At 41.1% G+C, this 22,550-nt stretch overlaps 1 protein-coding gene across 2 annotated transcripts in view; it reads right to left on the bottom strand.

Moving 5' to 3' along the window:
* LRP5 (LDL receptor related protein 5) overlaps window positions 1–22,550 on the bottom strand; it is a 121,921-nt gene that overhangs the window by 42,545 nt on the left and 56,826 nt on the right. For both annotated transcript variants that reach the window (XM_083479489.1, XM_083479490.1), the window contains exons 6-7: window positions 11,294–11,690; window positions 10,659–10,830 (exon numbers count right to left, since the gene is read on the bottom strand). In XM_083479489.1, the coding sequence (XP_083335615.1) occupies window positions 10,659–10,830; window positions 11,294–11,690 (569 nt within the window). The remainder of the gene's footprint in view (window positions 1–10,658; window positions 10,831–11,293; window positions 11,691–22,550) is intronic.

The raw sequence follows: 22,550 nt of genomic DNA, 5'->3' as shown, positions 1-22,550 counted from the left end.
TGGCAACGGCAGAGGCAGCACCATACTGAGCAGTGTTATTTACCAGCAGCAGCCGCTCGGGTGAACAGACAGAAATAAGGAAAAGGATCCTGAACTTTTAACAGCTGGGCATAAAGCCAAGCAGGAATCGAGAAGAGGAACTTCTTGCTACCACCACCAGCCAATCCCGTTTGGTTTGGAGCAAGCAAGCAAAGAGGATGGTGCCACATGTGCACATGCCCTCCTGCTGCTAGCAAAATGCTGGCAGCAGAGAGCGGCACACAGGGACATGCACACATCTGGCGCCTGGCAGCTAGGCTGAAAGGGGAGTAAGTGGCAAGCTGCTTGCCTCCATTCAGCCTGAGGCCCAAAGAGGGGGAAAGCTGCCTTAGCCAGGCCAGGCTATTTGATGTTCTTGCCCAGTGCAGTCTACTCTGGCTGACAGTAGCTTTCCAGGGTCTCAGGCAGAGGTTTTTCCCACCATCAGCTACCTGATGCTTTTATAATAAGTTATTATATATAGAGAGAGAGAGAGAGAGAGAGAGAGAGAGAGAGAGATGCCATATATCGAAATTGCTCTGCCACTTTACTATGCCCCCCCCCACACAATTGACTACATTAGATTGTGCCTTAATTTGAACACTGGGTGATATCAAACTACCGTATTTTTTGCACCATAACACTCACTTTTTTCCTCCTAGAAAGTAAGGGGAAATGTCTGTGCGTGTTATGGAGGGTATGCCTACGGGTGGCATGCCTACAGATTTTCCTCCTCTAAAAACTATGTGCGTGTTATGGTTGGGTGCGTGTTATAGAGCGAAAAATACGGTATGTCCTACTAGGAGTACACACATTGAAATCAATGGTCTTAATTCCATTGATTTCAAAGGGTCAACTCTGAGTATAACCAATGTCAGCTCACTCGCACCATCTTCCATACCGCTTCAAGTGGTGAACAAGGCTATGAAAAATCAAATTACACTACAACAGTCAAAAGCAGGAAGGGTTACTAGGTTTGCATATAACAGCAAGGGCAGAAAAGCTCTCTCCAGTCATGTGTTCCTTGTTACTATGGCTGTTGTTGTTGTTGTTGTTGTTGTTGTTAACGTTTTAGTAAAAGCTTTTGATTTTATACACTTGGAACATTCATTTGTGAAACCCCTCCCTTACTATAAAGTTAATAATTAAAATGCATGACATGATGCAGGAGTAACAGGACCCAGCTTCCACCCCACCCATGAGATAAGCTGCAGGAGACGATTGTGCCTTTGCTTAACCCCCCTCACACCCACACCCACAAATCAATTATTGGTATCTTGAGATCCTAACACAGTGACGAAAACAAGGAAATGTGACTGAAAGATTGTGAGCTCAAGATGCACCCACAAAGAGGAGTAGATCTATATTGCTTGTTTTCTGCAAAGTCTGCTTCCTCCTCCTCCTCAAAGGCCACTACATGCAGCTTCCAACCAAATTTTGCAGCGCCTCTGCACTCACCCCATACCCCCCCCACACACGTCCATTTCCAACTGCTTAAATGGTTTGTTCAGCTCTCTCTCTTTTTGGAGGCCAAGATGGAGCAGAAAAAATACCCCTGGCATCCAACAGACCCCTGAAGTTTCTTGTCATGGGTTTTTTGCTGTGCAGTCAGCGACACAGTTTTGTTTTTATGTTACAAAAACAGGGGAGGGCCGACTCCAGGGCTCTTGAAGTAGTATTGACCACATAAACATGTACTTTGTGGCACACATAAATTCTAAGGTTTTACACACCCTATTTTCAGAAGTTGCTATGGACAGAGTGGACCCCAGTTAAGCTTTTGGTTGTTTCACTTTCTACATTCATTTTGATCGGAGTAATTTGGGCCACCTCTAGCTTATCAAGTTTAAATGCAATTATAAAAAAATATATATTGAAATATATATATATTGAGACCTGGACATCCATAGCCTGTGTTATGTTTTAACAAGATTCATAATATCTGGCCTTGTTATTGCTACAGTGGAAGACCACTGGCAGTTAAGCTTTGGTCAAATCCATTTCTCCAGTCTTCTTTCAAGCCCACATCTTACTATAGCAGCAGTAAGTAAAGCTAGAGATAAATCTTATCCTAGATAACTCCCACAGGAAGAGAGAAGTCTGATGCATGTTCACATTTACAGTAGTTAGCTGAGAATCTTTCTCCAATTCTGCAATATGGAAAGCAATTAGGTTGAACATGGCACCAAGTAATAAAAAGTCTCACACTGAAAGGAGAATATATTGAGCAATAGCAGGATTTTTTTTAAGAGGAGTCTTTAGTTGGCCATAGTAGGTGACAACATTATTTTGTTTTAAAGTGGTATCAATAGCATAGGGGCTATAACACTTTTGGAAGAGATTAAAACACATGCAATATACTTTTATCTTACAGCATTTCACTAATATATTTTTGAGTGTTAAGAATTCAGCATGGAAATTTGGATGTTAGCACAAGGAAATCTTTCATAATGACTTCACAATAGTAATTAAATGCTTGAACTTCAAAATGCAAGTCATAGTCCTAAACAGCAATATACTGGAAGGCTGAACAAGCAAACAAAGCAGTGAGAATTAGATCCAAAGATAGTGATTAGTGCTGAAATGAAATAATGAGTACTTAGGCGGAGTTGGGGTAAGAAAATTTGCATGCCAGTTCTTATGCAGCTAGACTTCCTTTGTAAATCTCCATCATTGGTTTTCACCAAGTGACAGACAATTACTAGAGGACCTGGTAATGGGAACTATTCTAACAGTAGCAGTCATGACACTGGCTGTAATCTTGCATGCATTTAGTCCGATTAAATCCGATTGATTTTCAATGATACACAAGGATGTGTGTATCATTGCAGCTAAACTCATAGTCCGTCATCCTCTAAAATATTGCAATTTGATGCAATTAGGAAACAAGTCCAGTCAACAAGGTCAGTTCAAAATCCAAGCAGCATCTCAGCTGTATAATCCTCTAACATGGTGAAACTATTTGTCAGTACCTAAACATGCTTAAACCAGTTTTATATATTTAATATATATTTTTGCAGACGCTAGCATTAGAAAACAACCGATCAATGGTAGCATATTTTAAAAGTTCAGAAATTTCAGCGTAGGACCTCAATCAACATTTAAGCAAGCATGTTATGATGTTGTATTATAAGGAAATTAAACATCTCCAGAAGAGATTTAAGAAGGCAAATGGCCATTACGGGGGGAGGGGGGAATCTAGCCACTGTAAACAGAATGAACAACTGAATGGAAAATTTACATCTCTGAATGGATGATAGACGACATTTTCAAAAACCCTTGTAAAATTGTAGTAAATGATGAACAAAGTCCGCAGAGACAAAGCAAGATGAAAACTGACAATGGATTCAACGTCTTCAATAGTTCTCAACAGGCTCCCAAGGGAAAGTTAGAAAGGGAAAAGGCAGCAGGGCTACCTATAGGAGCTGCCATGCAAAAGGGCAGCAGGGGGCCACCTTAGGTGAAGGAAGTCTTACAATAAAAGGTGACAAGCAAAACATATGGAGCATTACACTGAAATCAGCATGCAGACATACGAACGACTGCAATCATAAAAGCCAAGAGGCAACCAATATTAAGTGGAAAGACATGGCGCATTATATTGTTTGCCTATGCCAATGTTCAACTGGGGTGTGTGTGTTAAAAACAACTTAAGCCACCTAGAGGTTTCTTATGGTTCAGCCACATGAGTAATCAATCGTCTTTAAGTTTAATTATTTTCCGTCATTTCCTCATGCAAGCTGAAGTATGGCCATTTCCCAGTTCTAGATTAATTCAGTATACAAAATTAAGATAGGCCTAAAATAATTGTTTCCTATTGCTTTTTATTCAAAAATAAGGCTGAAGTTTAAATATAATAGGTAGTTTTCAATAGGTTAATGCTGTAAGCTTTCATAATAAGAAATGCCTTTTAACTAAAAACCAAGACCGGGGTGCAAATCTATCCTCGGTAATTTGCATATACAATCACAGAAAGAAATGAAAAGATACCCAGAAGCTAAAACAAAATGACTTAACAGGGAGGTGATTTAAATTTCATATGTTAATTTTGCAGAAAGCTTCCAACTTAGGTGTGAATTCCCCTTCGCACAACTCAAACAATTGTGGTGTAAGACAGTTTTTAAAATTGCCTGCTCAGGCGGATGATTTATTGACCACTTTCACCACTTTCACGCTTGTAGCCCCATCAAAGCTAGTAGAACTATACCAGTCAATGAGCAACTCCCCTCCCGGCATCTCCTGGTTTCTTTAGAAAAACCTAAAAGGGGAGGAGAAAGTACTCTGAAACTGCATTTGCATAAGTGCACAACACAGGGGATTTCTGAGCATTCATATCGGCCAAATCAACCAAACAAATTGCCTGAAGAACTGCAACAGTAAGCTATTGGAGTTCTTATGTCGGCAACTTCAGAAGTCCATCGGGAGAATAAAATCTTTTATAATAATAATAATAAAAATCAATCACGATTCTTGTTCTGTCTCTCAAAACCTGGGGAAAAAAACCCGTGCACCACTAGTTTAGCCTTCTTACTAAAAAATGAATACAAGATAAAAAGGAGCCGACAGCTGGAAGAGAGCCAATAGAAAGCTTTCAGCAGCAAAATGCAAAGAGAACTGTTTGTTCTGTATTCAGAATTTTACATGGAACTCCACAGATGAGATGGCATATCTGGCTACAGGTCCAAGAATACACATTTATTACACAGAGAATGCTGTTGTTAAAAATAAATTGGAGATTAATGCCTTCTAACCAGAAGTGCACGGAGAAGAATTCCTGAGCAATTCAATTCCCACAAGGAAAGAACAAAGTTTTCTTTCAAAAGTCACCTTTTACTGGGAAGGGTGCTCCTTTACAGGGAGCCCCAAGTTGAGAAATAGACAGCTCCTGGCTTTCTATTTATAGTCATTCAGGCAGTGAATAGTTTCATTCCAAATGCCACAAGGCATACATGCAACCTTTTATTCCAGGGGCCTGATTTGTGTTTCATTTCATAAAGTCCAGGGCTAGGAAGACAAAAAAGAATTTTTAACAAGTGTGCAACAGAAACTTGGGAAGGGTGTGTGTGTGTTCAGCTTCTTTATTAGACTAAACTAGATTCTCAGACGCTGGTATGAGGGGTTGGGGGCTGGGGGGGACGACAGAACTCAGAAACTTTCCTATACAGTTTTGCTTTTTAAAAGAAATGTAGCTCTAGAACTGCATGGGATTTTTTTGCTCATTAACCATGAATACTAGTGCCCTGCAATTTAAGCAAATGGGGGGGGAGAGGGGGGGTGACAAAAGGAAAAGGAACAGAGGGGTGCAAGCATTTCAATTAGCTGGCTTTGAAGGACCCTTCTGAATGAGAAAGACAGAACACACTTGTCAAATGCAAGTTCAAGTGAAAGGCACTTCTGCCAATGAAGTGCGCAGATGGCTGTGGGGGTTCCGCTAAACCTTCGCTGGGCCCCCATTATGTCTTCATTGCTCACAAAAAAAGGCAAGGGTCACCTACAGTTTAGAATAAGTTAGCTTCCTTTCCCACAGGATGACTCGAGTCAAAGTGGTGAGGAAAGTCTTCCCTTTTTGAGTGACTGCTGTCTCATCAAGGCACTAAACACTTATATAAAAAAGCTGAAGAAAGGCATTTTTTAAAAAAAATATCTTCCCACCACTGCAGATACCAGATAAATGGAATATGGCTGAGCATTTCTATTAAGGGGGAATGCAGAGGGATTCTAGGCAGCTAACACTATTTTCAGCATGTTGTTCAGCAGGCTTTTCCCTCCATAGGTTCATAGAACACAGAGTTCAAAACCATGTACAACTTGGAATAAGTGGACATTCAATTTCTATTACATATTCGCCCGTAGGAAAGAGCATGACACCTTAGCTCAATATTTTTTTTGGGGGGGGGCTGTGTGTGTGTGTGTGTGTGTGTGTGAGAGAGAGAGAGAGAGAGAGAGAGAGAGAGAGAGAGAGACTCTTGTATAAGCAAACTCTGTCCTGCAAACTTCTGAAAAGAAAAGCAGTTATAGCTTGGCATGTTCTGTATGTGTTGATAAATTATAATGGAAATAAAGTTGAAAAAGCATCACAGGAATCTTACACCAGTACAATGCAGAAGTTTCCCTGCAACTGATCACAGGGCAGAAATGAATGACAAGTAATTCTATGGCCGCATGCAAAATTACATTCTTTTGGATACCATTGAACTAATTCCCACTGTAGTGAGAGTGCAGCACTTTTGGGGGGGGGGAAGAGTATGATTCATGTTAGGACGGTATGAATTGACCTATAAACCGATAAGACTTCTCCTGTTCAGTTTAGTTATCACCAAAGAGCAGCTAGAGTCTGTTCCAGACTGGTCCTGAGCCACTCTCATTACTACTTCTGCTAAGACTAAAAGCTGTATCACCACTGCTGTGCTGCCACCACCCCAGTTGCAATGCAGGGCAGACATTACTTCTTCCTTCAAATGCTATTGCTTTGGATCCAAAGTTAATGAAAATCACAGAAGGAAAGTTTTTCATCTTCTTGCTTCCACTGCAGCCACCTGTGGCCATAAAAAAACCTTATCGGGGGTTGTGAGGGCAACTCCTGAGCACTGTGGGATGGGGTGCAGGGGAGAGAAGGAGAAAGGAAATCTGTGAACTTCCTTAACAACTCACATTAGGATCCAAGCCATTGTCTTAATGGTGGGCAGGGCAGCAGATGTTTGCTGCTGCTTGTTGCTATTGGTTGCCCAGGCCAATGGTACTTAGGATCAAAATCTACTCTAGAGGATCAGGAGATCCTCCAGAGAAGCACATGATATGACATAGGAGCCACAGCTGAAAGGAGAGCATTGGAGACAAGCATCCCATGCAAGTTTATGTTGTGAATAATCTTGAGGGAGTTCTTTTGGACTGGAGAAGATGGTGTAAAAGTAAAAGGAAACAAAATAAAATGTACAGAAATAAATAAAATGGTCAGAGCTTCTGCACACAAAAGTGATGTTTGGAGCCAAGTCCTGTAATGACTATGCCTTGGGTTTCTTCTTTAGAAGAATAAGGCATGGGCAAATTGTATAGGAAGTGGTTGAAAGTTAGCATTCTCTTTCACCCACCGGAAGTAAACTATTAGTTGTTATCCAAGTTTCAGATTTGTGTGTAGCTATACTGTTGCAGTCGACAGTGGCCCTTTAGTTGTTTCCTCGGGGTCAGTCAACTTGGTAGGGCTCATGGTGATCAATGCCTATTTCTCCTTCAACTGTGGGAAGGCAATTGCTTTACTTCTGACACAGCCTTCTCAGTGGTCAAAGGTCAGATTCCTCCTATTCAGAGCTCCCAATGGTTTCCTCCTCCCTGTCCCATTTTTTGAAATAAAAGTTCATTTTGGCATTGAATTAAGAAAGCACAATTAATTTTAAGCACAACTCTGCAACTTTTCTTTAACTTTTAAAAAGCTTGACTAACTATGAATAGTATTGCGAGAACTAAAGTGATTTCTTCCAAAGCAAAAATAGAAAAGTTTCGGCAAATGAAAAAGATCACATTAGAATTTCAAGACAAAGGAATCCCTACTCACATTCACTCTTCTTGCTAATACTGTGGTCCCCTGTGTTTTGCATTGTGGCAAGGCAAATTTGGGTACTGAAAGGGGGAGGGATAAGAGCTATGCTAATTTGCCCTGCAACTAATATTCTGAATCAGATTTTGATTGTCCTTCCTTTCTTTCTTTTTTACCAGTCTTTTTTTATCATTAGCACTTCTACAACACATTAGGTACAAAACAAGAATATAATTACATTTTAATGAATAGATGCTAGGATGAATTCAAAAATTCTGGATTAATCTACATTCATTTAGGGATGAAAAGACAACAATCAGTAAACAAGAAGTTTCTGCTACCTTTTATGGGGGGAAACTTTTCTTGCACTGACCTAGATTGAGGTCATTATTTCAAATATCACATATCATACGGTAGAAATATCCCAGGGGAAGATTGTTTTCTAGAAAGATCAACACCCTGAAAGCCTTTTCTGATCAGAGAAGTACAGGCTAGGCATTATCTATCTTTAGTTTACAGAAATATTTTCACACTTTATAATCTGTGACCAGAGAGCAAAGCCAGGATGAATTGGGTTAATAAGAATTACCAAGTGGACTTTGGTGGGTTGGTCGATGGAGGGGACAGAACAGCGGTCTGACACTAATGACCCGGGTGTCACGCTTCAGAGAGACTTCTTAGCATAACACAATGCTTCAGAATGTCTAGGCATAAAGTCTGACTCCTTCAGGAGAAAGTAACTGCAAAACCTTTAAAATGATAAATGGGGCGGTGGAGAGAGATACAACCCCACATTTAATAATTCCCTGTGTTGCATTTTATCCCTAACTATAGCTTCGAAAATATTTAAATTAGAAGCATGTCTAAAAATAGGGAAATAGTTCAGATTTTTGTAATTATGCCTCAGGGTCATTAAGCAAATCCTGAAGAGATAATACCAAACCACAAAATTGGTTTTTAAAGAGAATTAGGAACTTCCACACGTGGATGCCAGTAGCTCTTTGCTTCAATCTCTGCTGGAACCTTGTAATCCGTATTAATCTACTGTTCGTTCAAGGAAAGTTAACTTTTTTCCCAATGAAGTCCTAAATTTGCTTTCAATTCTTTTATGTTCCTTAACTCTGCAGCAGCCAATTCTGTAGAGCTAAGATACATTATTTCCACATAAACTATGTGAAATCTGCTGTATTTCTCATCTTTCTACACTCCCCCCCCCACTCCTTACCCTTTTGCACATGCTGCCAAACTAACTTAGCAAAAAGTTTTAAAAGCTGGGAACAATGCTACCACAGGGTGCCAAATTTGCAGTGAAAGCCCCAAAGGCTGTTGTCACGCAAAGTTTGACAGGCCTTGCCAAATGGTTTCTTCAGGATATAAACTGCTTGTGAAGTGACTGAGTCCTTTGTATTTACAGCTGAATGCTGCAGATGGGAAGGTCTCTGCCAAGAAAGAGTAACTGCTGTTTTTGCCATGTGAAGGTTTAACACACATAAATAAGGAGCACACTCACTCCTAACGTGCACAGCAATGTTTAGCTGCTTTAGGAGCGGGGGTGGGGGTGTGGGCCTTCCACCTCAAGGAACTGGGTAGGTAAAAAGAGTTTTATTTTCTGAAAGTAACATAGTGTTAGAGAAGCATCATGATATGCAATGGAATGAACAAAACTACCAACTGAGCACCCTTGTCTATAGATTAAACTGGGCAACTCTCCCCCTCCCCCCCAAAAAAACTTATTATAACTCCCCATCCCCCACACACCTGAAGGCCCAGGAGCTGTTTTGTGGAAGGTCCTTGACCAAAGATTTATTGGAATCTGTACCCTGTAGTACTCTGAATATTGGGAGCATTAAAATTCAAATATGAGAAACTACAATCATCTCTTTACTCTATTCCAGGAGAAGGAGTCCTATGAATAAGAAACAGATTAACAAGGACACCTCTTTACAAGTTCCAATATCCAGTGAATAAATAGTATAAATAGTATGCTTTATTTACACAGCACCAAAAGTAGGTGCTTTATCATCATTGTGCTGGGTGGGTTGGGGCAATTTCTAAAGATTTGAGAAATTGGGGCCAATCCCCTTGGGGAGAAGCATATCTCAATGGAAGGGCGCATGCATTTCGATGAAGAAGAGACAGTTCTGGACTACACAGGCCACTGATCTGACACAGCTTAAAGCAGCTTCATATCAATGAGGCGCTCAAATCTCATTCTCTCATCATCTTTTAAACTCAAAAAACCCACTTACAAAAAGAAACGTGATGTGCCTCATTTAGGAAGCAGACTAGTAGAGCAAAGTATGTGAGCGACTAACTGTTTCTCACCTTCAAACCTCTAACTCAAAACAAATAAAGCCAAAACTCATGAGTGAGAAACCAGAATTTTGGAACTATCAGACCTTGCCTCATAAGCATGTAAATAGAAACATTAGCACACTTTTCCCTGCTGTTAAGTTATTCCCTTAATGTCCTAATCTGTTTTTCCTTTACACTCTCCTAAAAGGCATTTAGTATTAGGTGTTTTGACAGAGAGGAAAGTCCTCTAACACCAGATAGAGATGTTCAAGCATTCCTACAGCTGGCTCGGTGGCTATGTATCAGAAGACATATTTTACTGAACTTATTTACATCCTATTGCATAAAGTTAGCAAGTCTTGAAGTTACACAAAATCCTTCCATCCATCTGTATGAGGACAGCTAAACGAACTACATTTGCAGAACAAGACAACTCTGCTGAAATGTCTCAAACAGAACAACATTTGCTTAAAAAACCTTTCTCCAAGTTTCAGCGCATTCAAGAATGAGCCAAAGACTCCGTTAAGTTAGTTTTACAATTACTCTTCTGATTCCTGGGTCAGGGTCTATTAAAATTAATTCAGTTGCAACGATACAGTCACAGATCTCTATTGCATCCACACCTTAACTCCCGTTTATAGAACTCTGTAGCGCTTGGAATTTCAACCAGTTCAGAAACCATTTGTGGTAAAAATAGATCATTTCCATGAAAACAAAGATGAGCCAATGTGACAATATGAGTAATACTCATAGTAGCTCAAGAGAGTTAGTTCTTATCAAAGCTGTCTGAAAAAATATAAATTTTCTAATTTACCTCAATTTTGTCAGTCTTCGCATCTCCCCAGTAAAGTTTATTTTCTTCAAGATCCAATGCCAAACCATTAGGCCACCCTAATGATGTATTCACCAGAACTTTCCTCTCAGAACCATCTAAATAAGCAGACTCAATCTTCGGATTTTCACCCCAGTCTGTCCAATACATATAGCTGTTGGGAACAAATAATAATAATATGCTGTTTTACACATGCCTCCTCCTTACACACAAATATTTGATGAAAATATACTACAGCAATTTCAAGTTGTGACATTTGCTGAGAAACTTTAATTAGTAGTAGAATCTGTAATTAGCAGTCAGTGTATCCCCAGAGCTCACAAGATTCATAAATTGTCATTTTAAATAAAGGAGGAGATACAAAATCCCACTCAAGAAATCATGAAGGCCCTCACTACAACACAGGATTTGATGCTTGGCTATCCTAAATAAATAGTAATGAAGCGTATGGATTGGAAGAATGGCAGTGAATTCAGCAGAGACTAGCACCACCAATACACTAGATCCTGCACTCTCAGAATATACAACATTTAAATACCTTCTTTCACAAGCCTAGAAAACAAAAGCAGAGCCATCTCTTCATTTTGTATCAATGACCAAAGATATGCAACACTCACCCCATCACAGGATTAAGCACTATTGCTCTAGGTTCATCTAGGTTTTCCGATATAATGATCTTCCTCGATGTCCCATTCAGCCGCGTAACTTCAATGCGATCGGTACCAGTGTCGGTCCAGTACAAGTTTCTAGCCACCCAGTCTACAGCTATACCATCAGGGTGATTTACTTCTGTCGTCACAAGGGTTTGGGCTCCTGACCCATCGAGAAAAGCCCGACGAATGGCTCTGACATCATCATCAGTCCAGTATATATAACCCTCCACAGGATCATAGTCTATCGCAATAGCATGCCTGATATTATCTATTTGCAAAATGATGTCGGTGAAATCTGGCATGTCCAAGGAAATTCTTCGTAAATCTGTTCTTCTGGCAAGCAAAAGCACTTCTTCAGCGCCTGGAAAAAGGAAGAGAATAACCAGTAAATAACCAGCAATTTCCATTAATTATTTAAGTTTCATTTACTATTTAGAAAGCAATGCTGTAGAAGTTATGGAAAATGAAGACTGATAAGTGTGGTCAAATTTTGTTCTGGCACTATGTGGCATAATAGTGAACCTGGGCTGCTCATCTCCTCAACTGATTTGAAGTACGGAGATGAGACTGTAGTGTCTGAACCCTAACACTCATCTTCACCATTCCTATACTAGTAAACGGGAAGCAAAGCCAAAGTACAACACTGAAAAATGCAAGGAGGTGGTGATGAAGGAGCAACACTTGGGAGATTCCTTCTCTGATGTGGGCAACAGAAAATTCTGATACTCCTAATACATTCCCCAAACATAACTTTATGAAGCCACTCTTCTCATTTTTAAAAATATAGTTCTCTATATAGTTGAAAATACTTGTAGCAAACAAAATAAACCCAAAATACAAAATGCCCCTTATGCTAAGATAACTTTAAGACTTCTGCTGAGGTCATTTGTTGGATAGGTGTGCTTAGTATAGATGCTACATACAATAATACTATGCCTCTAGGAAACAGCTATTGGCTGAGTTGACAAGTTTTGTGGGATATGATGTCTAGACGTTTTCCCGTAGCAAATATGCTAGCAAATGAAATCATATCCTACTCTTATGAACCTTTTTTAAAAAACGTTTATATGAAAATTCAGTATGTTTTTCCTTTTGCAATGGAATAAAACGACATTTGAGACATAACTGGGTTGTCTTCCTTTTTTCAATGTTAAAATATTACCCTTTGGGTACTTTAAAAATATTTTGCTCAACATTTGTAATACAGAAAATCATCTACTCGTTTGTCTAGTTTCCACTGCACCTCTTGCCACCATTATATCTCCTCCACCAAAGGTGGACACTGGACTTTCAAATTTCAGCAGCACCTTGTGCAAGGCCAAAATTCCTCCCCTCTTATCTTCTGTTCTACTCAATTTACTATGTCACAGTTGTGGCGCCCTGTGGCGCCCCCTGGGCCCAGTGCAGTAGAACCGGTTGTGCTGCTCTAAATCCATCCTTGCCTCTACCTTCCATCAAACATAACCCATCTGCCTGTAAATAGAAATCCCTCCAAGTGAGCTGTTTTCTCGCTTGGGCAGATGCTGCTCTTAGCCACAGAGGAAGGCACCATTTTGAGGATACCTCTCTGCAATACCCTGTGTCCTTGGCTCTGGGGCAGGAAGGAGAGAGACAGTGCTAGACAGCAAGTAGCACAAGGGAAGCAGGAAATGGACAAACAGCCACTACTTTCTCCATGTGGCCAGGACACTCTATTCCTAGTTGTCTGAAGCTGGCATCCATGTGCTAGCTTCATCCTTCAGAGAGAGGTCCGGAGGGTGGCAACATGAGAACAGGCCTTCTCTGCAGTGGCTCCCCATGTGTGGAATGCTCTCCCCAGGGAAGTTCACCTGCTGCCTTCATTATACACCTTTAGGCGCCCGGCAAAAATGTTCCTTTTTAACCAGGCCTTTGGTTGACCTGATCAACATCCCATGCCCTTTTGAAATGAGTCTCTTTGGAAGGTGGGTATTGTTGGGTTATTGCTTTTATTGTTATTTTATATATTATGACCTTTTTATGTGAACCGCCCTGAGACCTCCAGGTATAGAGTGGTATATTATTATTATTATTATTATTATTATTATTATTATTATTATTAATTGGGGGGCAGACCTTGGGGGTTTTGTATGCTTAGCACAGACCCATACCTTGCCTATAAAAATTTCTGAAAGTGTGTAGGATTATCCCCACCTGTTTGTACACTTAAGATTTTGTACATATTACAACATAATTGTGTTGTAGTTTTATTTTCCTCTGCAGAAACATGTGAACTATCTAGACAGTTAGTGGAATATAAGTTGAAGAAAGCAGAAACCTTTTACAAAAATAACACTTGAATTTGTAATACATTCCACATCTTTCAACTGCTTTTTACTCTGTGATTTGGACAAAACTGGGGTGCCAGTCGCAGAGACGATTCAGACACCCAGGTCTTTGCAGGCTTGCAGCCTTGGGATGTTCCTGGATCTGCTGATGAACCTGGATTTTCGGGTTGCAGCAGTGCTCAGGAATGCCTTTTTCCGAACTCTAACGAGTTAGGAGGTTGCAGCACTTTTCTCCAGACTCACACCTCATAATCATCCATGCTTTTGTAAGCGTACAGCGGAAAAAAGTGGGCTGTTCAAGGGCAAGGAAATGGAGGGTGGGGAAGTAGAAAGGCCTGTGTGGCAGGGAATGGGAAGCACAAAACTGGAATCTCCTTCCTCGCATGGTCATTTGTATCCTGCCTCAGTAGCCCCTGATAGATTCTAAGCTAAGGAGACACAGCAAATAATACAGGCCTAATTACTGGGCTAAGAAATGTATACAGCACTCTGAATAATGCAGTACAGGGATGGGTAATTTATAGCACACATACCAGATGCAGGCTGCCAAGTCCCTTTTACAGCTTGTGGGCTGGCGGGAGCCATGGCTGTGTGCAGCGCCTGAAATATCCCCCCGCAGGGTATGGCAGCTGACTGTGGCATTGCCACCTAAGCTCTGCAAAGTTATGTATAATCTCATAACTTTGAGAAAAGTCCAGGTGGCTCAACCAAACTGACAACAGGCACCACTGTTGCCATGACAGAGAGACATCAAGGCCTCAGAATGGGAAACAAAACTGCCCTGAAAGGCCTAATGGAAAACTGAAAAATAGCCTCTCTATAAAACAAGTTATATAATGACATGCCTCATGCTGAAGCTTCAAAGAATCTGTGAAGCGTGCAAACACACACACACACACCCCTTGCAAGAAATAGTATGGAGGGAATATTTATTCAAAAGCAAGAACTAAATGCAAGAATGTATGGATATCTGTTTACATTCACAGTGGACCAGACAGGTGGTGCTTAATTTAATGGATAAGAGTAAACAGAATCATCATTGCCAGACTGGCTCAACTGAAGAACTAGAAAGGGTAAACCACATGTTAATATATACAGACATCAATGTGCAGACAGGAATGGAACAGCTCAGAGCTTTTGCAAAGCCCCTTTGGATGAAACTGATTATCTGGGCCCATTTTGGTTTGGATTCAAGCCTGCGTAGGGCACCAAAACCACCTTGGTTGCCGGGATGGACGACCTCTGTAGAGAAAGACACATGGGGTGTGCAACCTTCTCATCTTTCCTTTACCTCCTGCCAGCATTTGATACCATCTACCATGATATCTTACTGCACTGACTTTGTGGGTTAGGTGGAGGAGACCTGTTAATTGGGCCCCCAAGCAGTTTAGGGAATTAAAGGCAAGTAACAGCACAACACAGGTGGCGCTATGGTCTAAACCACAGAGACTAGGGCTTGCCGATCAGAAGGTCGGCGGTTCGAATCCCTGCAACGGGGTGAGCTCCCGTTGCTCCTGCCAACCTACCAGTTCAAAAGCACGTTAAAGTGCAAGTAGATAAATAGGTACCGCTCCGGTGGGAAGGTAAACGGCATTTCTGTGCGCTACTTTGGCTCGCAAGAAGGGGCTTAGTCATGCTGGCCACATGACCCGGAAGCTGTACACTGGCTCCCTCGGCCAGTAAAGCAAGGTGAGCGCCGCAACCCCAGAGTTATCCGCGACTGGACCGAATGGTCAGGGGTCCCTTTACCTTTACCTAACAGCACCTTGTACTGGTGCTGCAGGTAGAAGAATTCTGCCCCTACCTGCTCCACCTCATGGCACATCTGCCATGCCTTTTCCATTTAACTCCCTCCCCCCATGCCTTTTTATTAAGCTTCTGGGTGAGGTAACTACCGACTGGTGAGCTTGATATTGACACCAGGGAAGGTCCTAGAACAGATAATTCAACAGTCAGTCTGTGAGCATTTAGAAAAGGATGCTATGATTACTAAGACGCAGCATGGGTTTCTCAGAAATAAGTCAGGCCAGACCAATCTGATTTCTTTTTTTGATGGAATTACAAACTTGGGGGATAAGGGAAATGCTGTGGACATAGTCTATCTTGATTTCAGTAAGGCTTTTGACAAAGTCCCCCATGATTTTTTTGTGAGGAAGCTGGTAAAATGTGGTTTGAATGAAATAACTGTTAGGTGGATTTGTAGCTGGTTGACTGACCGAACCCAGAGAGTACACATTAATGGTTCCTCATCATCCTGGGGAAAAGTGACAAGTGGGATGCTGAAGGGTTCTGTCCTGGGCCCGTTGTTGTTTAACATATTTATAAATGACTTGGACGAAGGAATTGAGGGGATGCTCAGCAGATCTGCAGGTGACACCAAACTGGGAGGGGTAGCTAATGCCACAGAAGACAGAAACAGAATTCAAAATGACCTTAACATGTTGCAGAACTGGGCACAAGCTAACAAAATGAATCTCAATAGGGACAAATGTAAGGTTCTGCACCTATGCAGGAAGAACCAGATGCACAAATATAGGATGGGGGACACCTGGCTTACTAGCAGCACATGTGAAAAGGATCTAGGGGTCTTGGTGGATCACAAGCTTAACATGAGTCAACAGTATGATGCAGCAGCAAAAAAAAGCTAATGCTATTCTAGGCTTCATTAACAAAAGTATAGTGTCACCTTGGGTGAGTCACTGTATCTCAGCCTACCCTACCTCACAGGGTTGTTGTGGGGATTAAATGAGGAGGGAGAAAATCACGCATGGTTCCCCCAGCTTCTTGGAGGAAAAAGTGAGATATAAATGCAATGAATGACTGAATGGCTTAATATTTAGGGAATCTGCAATCACTGGAAGAAGGAAAAAAGAGGGGTGAGTATGCACATACAGCCTAATGGCCCTTTCCAATGCAGAGAAACATGCATGTACTCGCGCACATCCCACCTCTACACAATTTCTCCAGCTTCCTTCCCACCATGAAGATAGTCCCACACATTTTCAAAGAAGCCACCTCGTGCCAATTTCTTATTTATGGAAACACCCTCCGGGCTCCTTTTTACATCTTCACAACTGTCACTGCACATATGTGTTGACACCAACACACACACATGCTCACACGTACCCTATTCCTCATCAAGATGCCCAACTGGAGTCCAATGCAGTTGGGAGTCCAGGCTGCGACTGCTTCCATAGGAAGTGATACGCAATCTGTACAGCACTTACGTACCTACAGTGCTGGATTCAAAGCAACAGTGCCTAACCAGATATACCAACCATTCCCCTAGAAAAACTAAAACAGCGCAAGAACCCCCTCAAACTGCTGTTGTGGTGGTAACTCTAGGGAAAGCAGCTGGAGTACACAAACTGAAGTTTCCGACAACATGCTGAGCCACAAATACCAGATAGTAGACGGTAGCCAAGTTTTCCCCGGTGTTGTTTAAAAACCTATAAAATGCAAAGAACCTGAAGGGTTGGCTTGCATGTGTTGTTGTTGTTGTTTTAATTAATCACATAATAACTTCTGGTTCAGAGGAGACAAACAGAGGTAGGACACACTGTTCCAAAAAGTCATTTAGTGGCCACTACCAGACAATACCAATTTGCACGGTGACACTGGAAATGGAGTTTTCTACATCTTATATGTTTTACCAAGATTCTAAAAGAAATTTAGAGTAATTAAGGCTCGTTGTGTAAAGGGACTGTGTGTTCCAACGTGGTTCGAGCAGCAAAGAGAGCGCTGGTTGTGAAATATTTTATTTGGGGTGGGGGAGCAACCAGGACACTTTTCTTCTTCAAATTTACACTTTCTGGACTATCACCCAACTCACTTCTAACCTGTTGTGCTGCACACAGATTTTGAAGGAATACCAATGCTGAGTAATTTTAAAATGCTTAAAAAAAAAAGCAATGCAAAATACAAACTGAAGCACATTTCTGAAACACAGAGTACATTCAACACAGGATACAAAACGCAGAAAGACAGAGGGTGACACAGGGGCACTAATCCTCAATTTAACCCGGGAAGAAGTACTCATCTGGGGCCTGACTCATCCTGAACTCAGACAGCTGGGCCTTGCTGCTGTTGCTCTGACCTCTGTTCTCCAAGACAGCAAAGGCTGGATTCATGCTGCCTCCAACAAAGTTTTCCATGTAATATAAATCAGACCAGAAAATGAATGCGTTTCTGAAATTAAGTACATTCAACTTTCTCCAAATGAATTTCAAAGAAATTGTCATTTAACTTACCTTTCAAAGAATAAAAAAAATCTCAAATACAATCATTTCCCAGAACTACAGCGTTGTGTCTCTGACTTCTCCCTCACTAATAATTCACTCACATATCCCCATTTGTTGGTCTGTCCACACCACCACTTACAATGCTTTAATAGGTCCCCTAACCATGATTTGGTATTTAACATATTCCAAAAATTTTACCTTTCATTTAAGTCAAAGGAAATGTCTGTTCATAGAGCTATGGCACTAGTGATTGTTTCACATCACAAATGTAGTCAATTACAGGCAGCATTGGGATGGGGGGAGTTCACATTCCAAGTTAGCTAAGATTTTCCCACTGGCAATGGATTTTGAGACACCTGAAGGTCAGCTAATCCAAACCCCATGTCTTAAGGTAAAATTAACTGCATATAAAATAGCTTATATCACATCCAGATGCTTAAAAGTCTTAAGTTCACCAGCTAATCTGGGTTGGTGCTGGAAAATTCCTTCCTGAGCCAAAACGGGGATCCAAAGCATTATTTAAGGCAATGCATATACTCTTACTGTTTTTAAAAGTCTAAGTCTACATCCGTCAACTATTTGCCAGAAAAAAACGGGGAAAAGAATGTCTATGTAACACCATATGACCCACTTAATTAGCAAGGAAAAAAATGCATGAATTCCTTATGCTTAAAAGAGGGAAGCAAGAAACCTGAACTCTTCAGACTCAGCAGACTGAAGTTACAATTTTTGTTAAAGCAACCAGCCTTTTCCTTCTACCACTTCCTCACCGTGCTACTAATTTGTCTTAACATTTTCTGTTTCCATTCCTGAAAATGTAACAGATCTTTTGTCAATCAATATGAAAAAACTAACATCCATACAGGCCTAGACATTTTAATGAGCTGCATTTAGGAACACCTGCTCAGTGTAACTGAATTTGAAAGGAGAAACAAACCCACAGAACACAAGTGTTGGTCCATTTATCCTCCATCCCTGAGCGCTTCTCATTTTGTAGTTAATGAAAAGCCATGCAGGAAGCAAGAGAGGGATGGTTTGTAACTGAGATCGCAGTCCCTTTAATCCATTAGGTTTACATTTTAAAATATCCAAAGTAGGTGTCGCACTTTCAGAGATCGCCGCTTTGTGCCACTATTAAAAATTCATGTTTCAGCTCTGAAAATGGCAGCTGCATTCTATTTACAAAATTAACTCCAATCAGAGTTGACAGCAGCAAAGCAGCCCATCTCACCAGCTCAACAAGAGCTGTTTGTCATTCTCCCCTTGGCCCACTTCACATTTGACAAGTGACAAGACATTTATAATACAGTAACAAATGCTCCAATTTATTCACCCAACCTAAACAAATGTAGACAGCACTGGTTGCTGTTGCTAATCCATGCCAGAAAATGCCATGCTATTCCTTTCCCATTTGTCTGTCTACTAATCAGACTGGAACAATGCTCTCTTGTGGGTGCCTCGCTAACCCTTCTGCTTCTCTCCCTCCACTGCTAACTTTTTACAGGCCCCATTCTACTGGGAGTGACTTTGGGGGTGGGGGAGTAAAGATTAGCAAATTCGAAAAAACTGTCATTGGAAAATCGCACCTCCAATGAATACAGAACACATCCTAACTTTTATTAGAACCAAGCTGATTTTTAAAGGCCATGCATAGATGAGCCACATATAGATCTGTTAGTTTCTGAAACAGATTAAGTTATCTGGCAAATTTCCTCTGCATATTATTGTGGGGAACGTTGTTCTATATTATGAGCAGGATATCATGTTTGTTACCATGATTTGCTTTTTTGTGTTTTTATATTGTGAACCGCCCTGTGATCTTTGGGTAAAGGGCAGTGTAGAAATTTAATAAATAACAATTAACATAGAGACTTGCACAGGGAGGAAATTAACAGGATCATTGTAGGTGGTTTTATTTTACTCAAGTAAAGTGCATGGCAAATGCCACTATTACAAGATCTAACAGGGGAATTAAATGCCAAGGTCTATCACGATCTGTGAAACACCCTTCCTCAAAACAATACAACTTGTTGTCCTTACTAACACATGGGGAAAATATGCATATTCAACACCTACAGTCAGATAAAGAAACATCAGCTAATACAACTATTACAAGCACTTCCTTTAATAAGGAAAATTATTTATTACTATCTTGGCAGTGGTTTAAATATGATTATAAATATCCGAGTTTAATATAAAACTTCCATTTCTTTTAGTGAATCCAGTCTTACCATTAAAAAAAAAATGGGCAGGCCCTTTATGAACCAAATATTCAGTAATTATCAGCACAAGTCCCTCTAATTATAAAAAGAGGTATATTGCATGTTTCCATTTTCTCCACTAGCCACTACAAGCTTGATGCAAGTTTTGATTCTTCTTGGATTTTTGTGTGGAAAAAACCAAACCAAACAAGCAAACTGGTTAGATGACAACTCATTAACAACCAGTTAAAATGCCCACAGCTTCCCTTCTGAGGAAGTGTGTAATAGCCCAGTTCAGACATTCCTATCTCAGTTTATTATGCCAAGATATGCCCAAACCTCCTGCTCTTACAGAGTCATTTTGCTAAAGCTGCAATCACCAAGAAACCTGCAATTAATCAGAGTTTGCTGTTTTGTTCAAATCAGAAAACTATGGTTACCAGCTTCAGAGCAAGCCAGGGTATTAAACTAACTTCAAACTGTAGTTTACTATCCTGACTTGTTCCAAAGATGGCAACCAAAAATCAGAAGAAATGGAAAACTGTGGTTTATTAGAGACTCCTTGGTTTAAAAACGGTGAAGAGAAGATATAAAAGGCAGTGTGAGTGCATATCTCAACTTAATCAGCTGAGGTATGATTGCCTAAAATACAATAATGATAATCAATTAACTCATGGCTGTGGCTCCAATACTCTCTTCTCCTCCACCCTGCGGCTTATGAAATAACACTAGAAGATTTACCAAAGTTTTCAGCAACTATACCCTGTTTTCTCATTTGCATTCTTAACTAGACAAAAAAGTTATTTCTTCAAATAAATGGTATGTAAAGATAATCACTGCCTGTATCCAACGCAGCATCACATCAGCACAAAGATTTATGTTTGCAAGGTGGAACTTTCTTGCCTCTCCTCCCAAACACTGGCGGAGGAAGAGGAATGTGAGGGGGGAGTGCACTGCCCCCACCCCCGCAATCCCGGTGGGGTGCCATCGCAGCTTCCCCCCCGCCTGCCCTGGGCGCCACGCCACCACAAGTGACACACCACGCCCCCAGGACGTGCACCAGCCCTGCCCCGCCTGCTCTCCGCCCCCCACCTGGTGCCGAAGCATGAAGCTCCACTATTGCTCCCGCCATGTGTCCCTGAAATCTGTTTTGGGGGTTACCCCAATCCTCCAGTGTATATTTGAGGAGGGTGTAGGGAGGGAGAGGATAGGAGGGACTATTCTGTTGTGCAAGCGCAAATCCTTGTGTTGACGGAACACATTAGTCAGATACTTCCCCATAAAATTGCCATGGAAATACATGAAAGCTGCATTTCAATTCTGTACCAGAAAATATCCCACAAGTTCTGTACTGCACTTTGATACAGCATACGCTGTTTTCTCTCATATGGCAAATATTAGCTTCAGGAGGAGATTTAAAACCAGAGGAAATGTGCAGGGCAAAGGATTAAAAAAGACACCCGCATAATGGCTCCATTCCAACTTTCTGGTCTGCTGAACTTAACACACATACATACATACATACATACATCACACACACACACACACACACACACACACACACTTGTTAATTCTTATTCAAAGGCTCTGATTCTTTAGGGAAGCCCACAGTGACCTGCGCAGGTTGTATCAATGTGAGTTCAATTTGACGTCCCAGTCATTTCTTCCCCTCTGAGTAACAGATTACAGCCAGCCTTTGGCCACCAAGGAGTTAATTAATAATAGCAGGAAAGCACGTGTGGACATGGCATAAGGCACAGAGCCACAAAAGATGCAGAGCTTGGGAAAGAAATAATCCACAAAACTGAACCAAAAAGCCACATTCTTATGCAAAACCAGACTTCCTGTTCCCATCCCACTCCCCCTTCACCCCACTGACAGAAAGCCTTTAAAAGAATGTCTGGCCCAACAACAGAAAGGTGCTAGCCATATAAATAGTCACTCATTTCTGTATCCTTTCAGCCAACCTTCTAAATGCCCACTGGGGCAGTTTCCCATTGCCCGAAATTCAAGGTCAATATGAAAGTTTTGAAGCGCTTGTCCCGAGCATTCAGGAACAGTTCCTAAAGCAATGAAAAGAGGGGTGCTCTTTATATATATAAAAAGAGGTTGGGGGGATCCTTTCTATAATGCGGTGGAGAGCATGCCAGTAACACAACTGAAGCAGGAGTAAGGGAACATGTCTTGCCTTTAGCAGAGAGAAAATAAATTTGCAGCATTATATATATGCCCCCACAAAACTAACTTATAGCAAAAATCACAGGGATAGGGAGAAAGGAGGAGGAGAATTTAGTGGGCGCTGACCACAATGCTACATCAAGATCTAGAATGCTGTTCCTACGGGGATTGTTGTTGTTGTTAAACATTTCATTAATCAGGATTGTATCCAAGAAAGTTATTGTGCCTCGAGCAATGGGACTTCCTCTCCCCCCCCCCAGCCCCCCAATCTGCACTAGAGCAACCCTGGATACTC

This window comes from Podarcis liolepis, assembly GCF_965112155.1.
Source record: "Podarcis liolepis genome assembly, chromosome: 1".
In the NCBI taxonomy this organism is placed as follows: Eukaryota; Metazoa; Chordata; class Lepidosauria; order Squamata; family Lacertidae; genus Podarcis; species Podarcis liolepis.
This window is presented reverse-complemented; position numbering and strand designations above follow the sequence as displayed.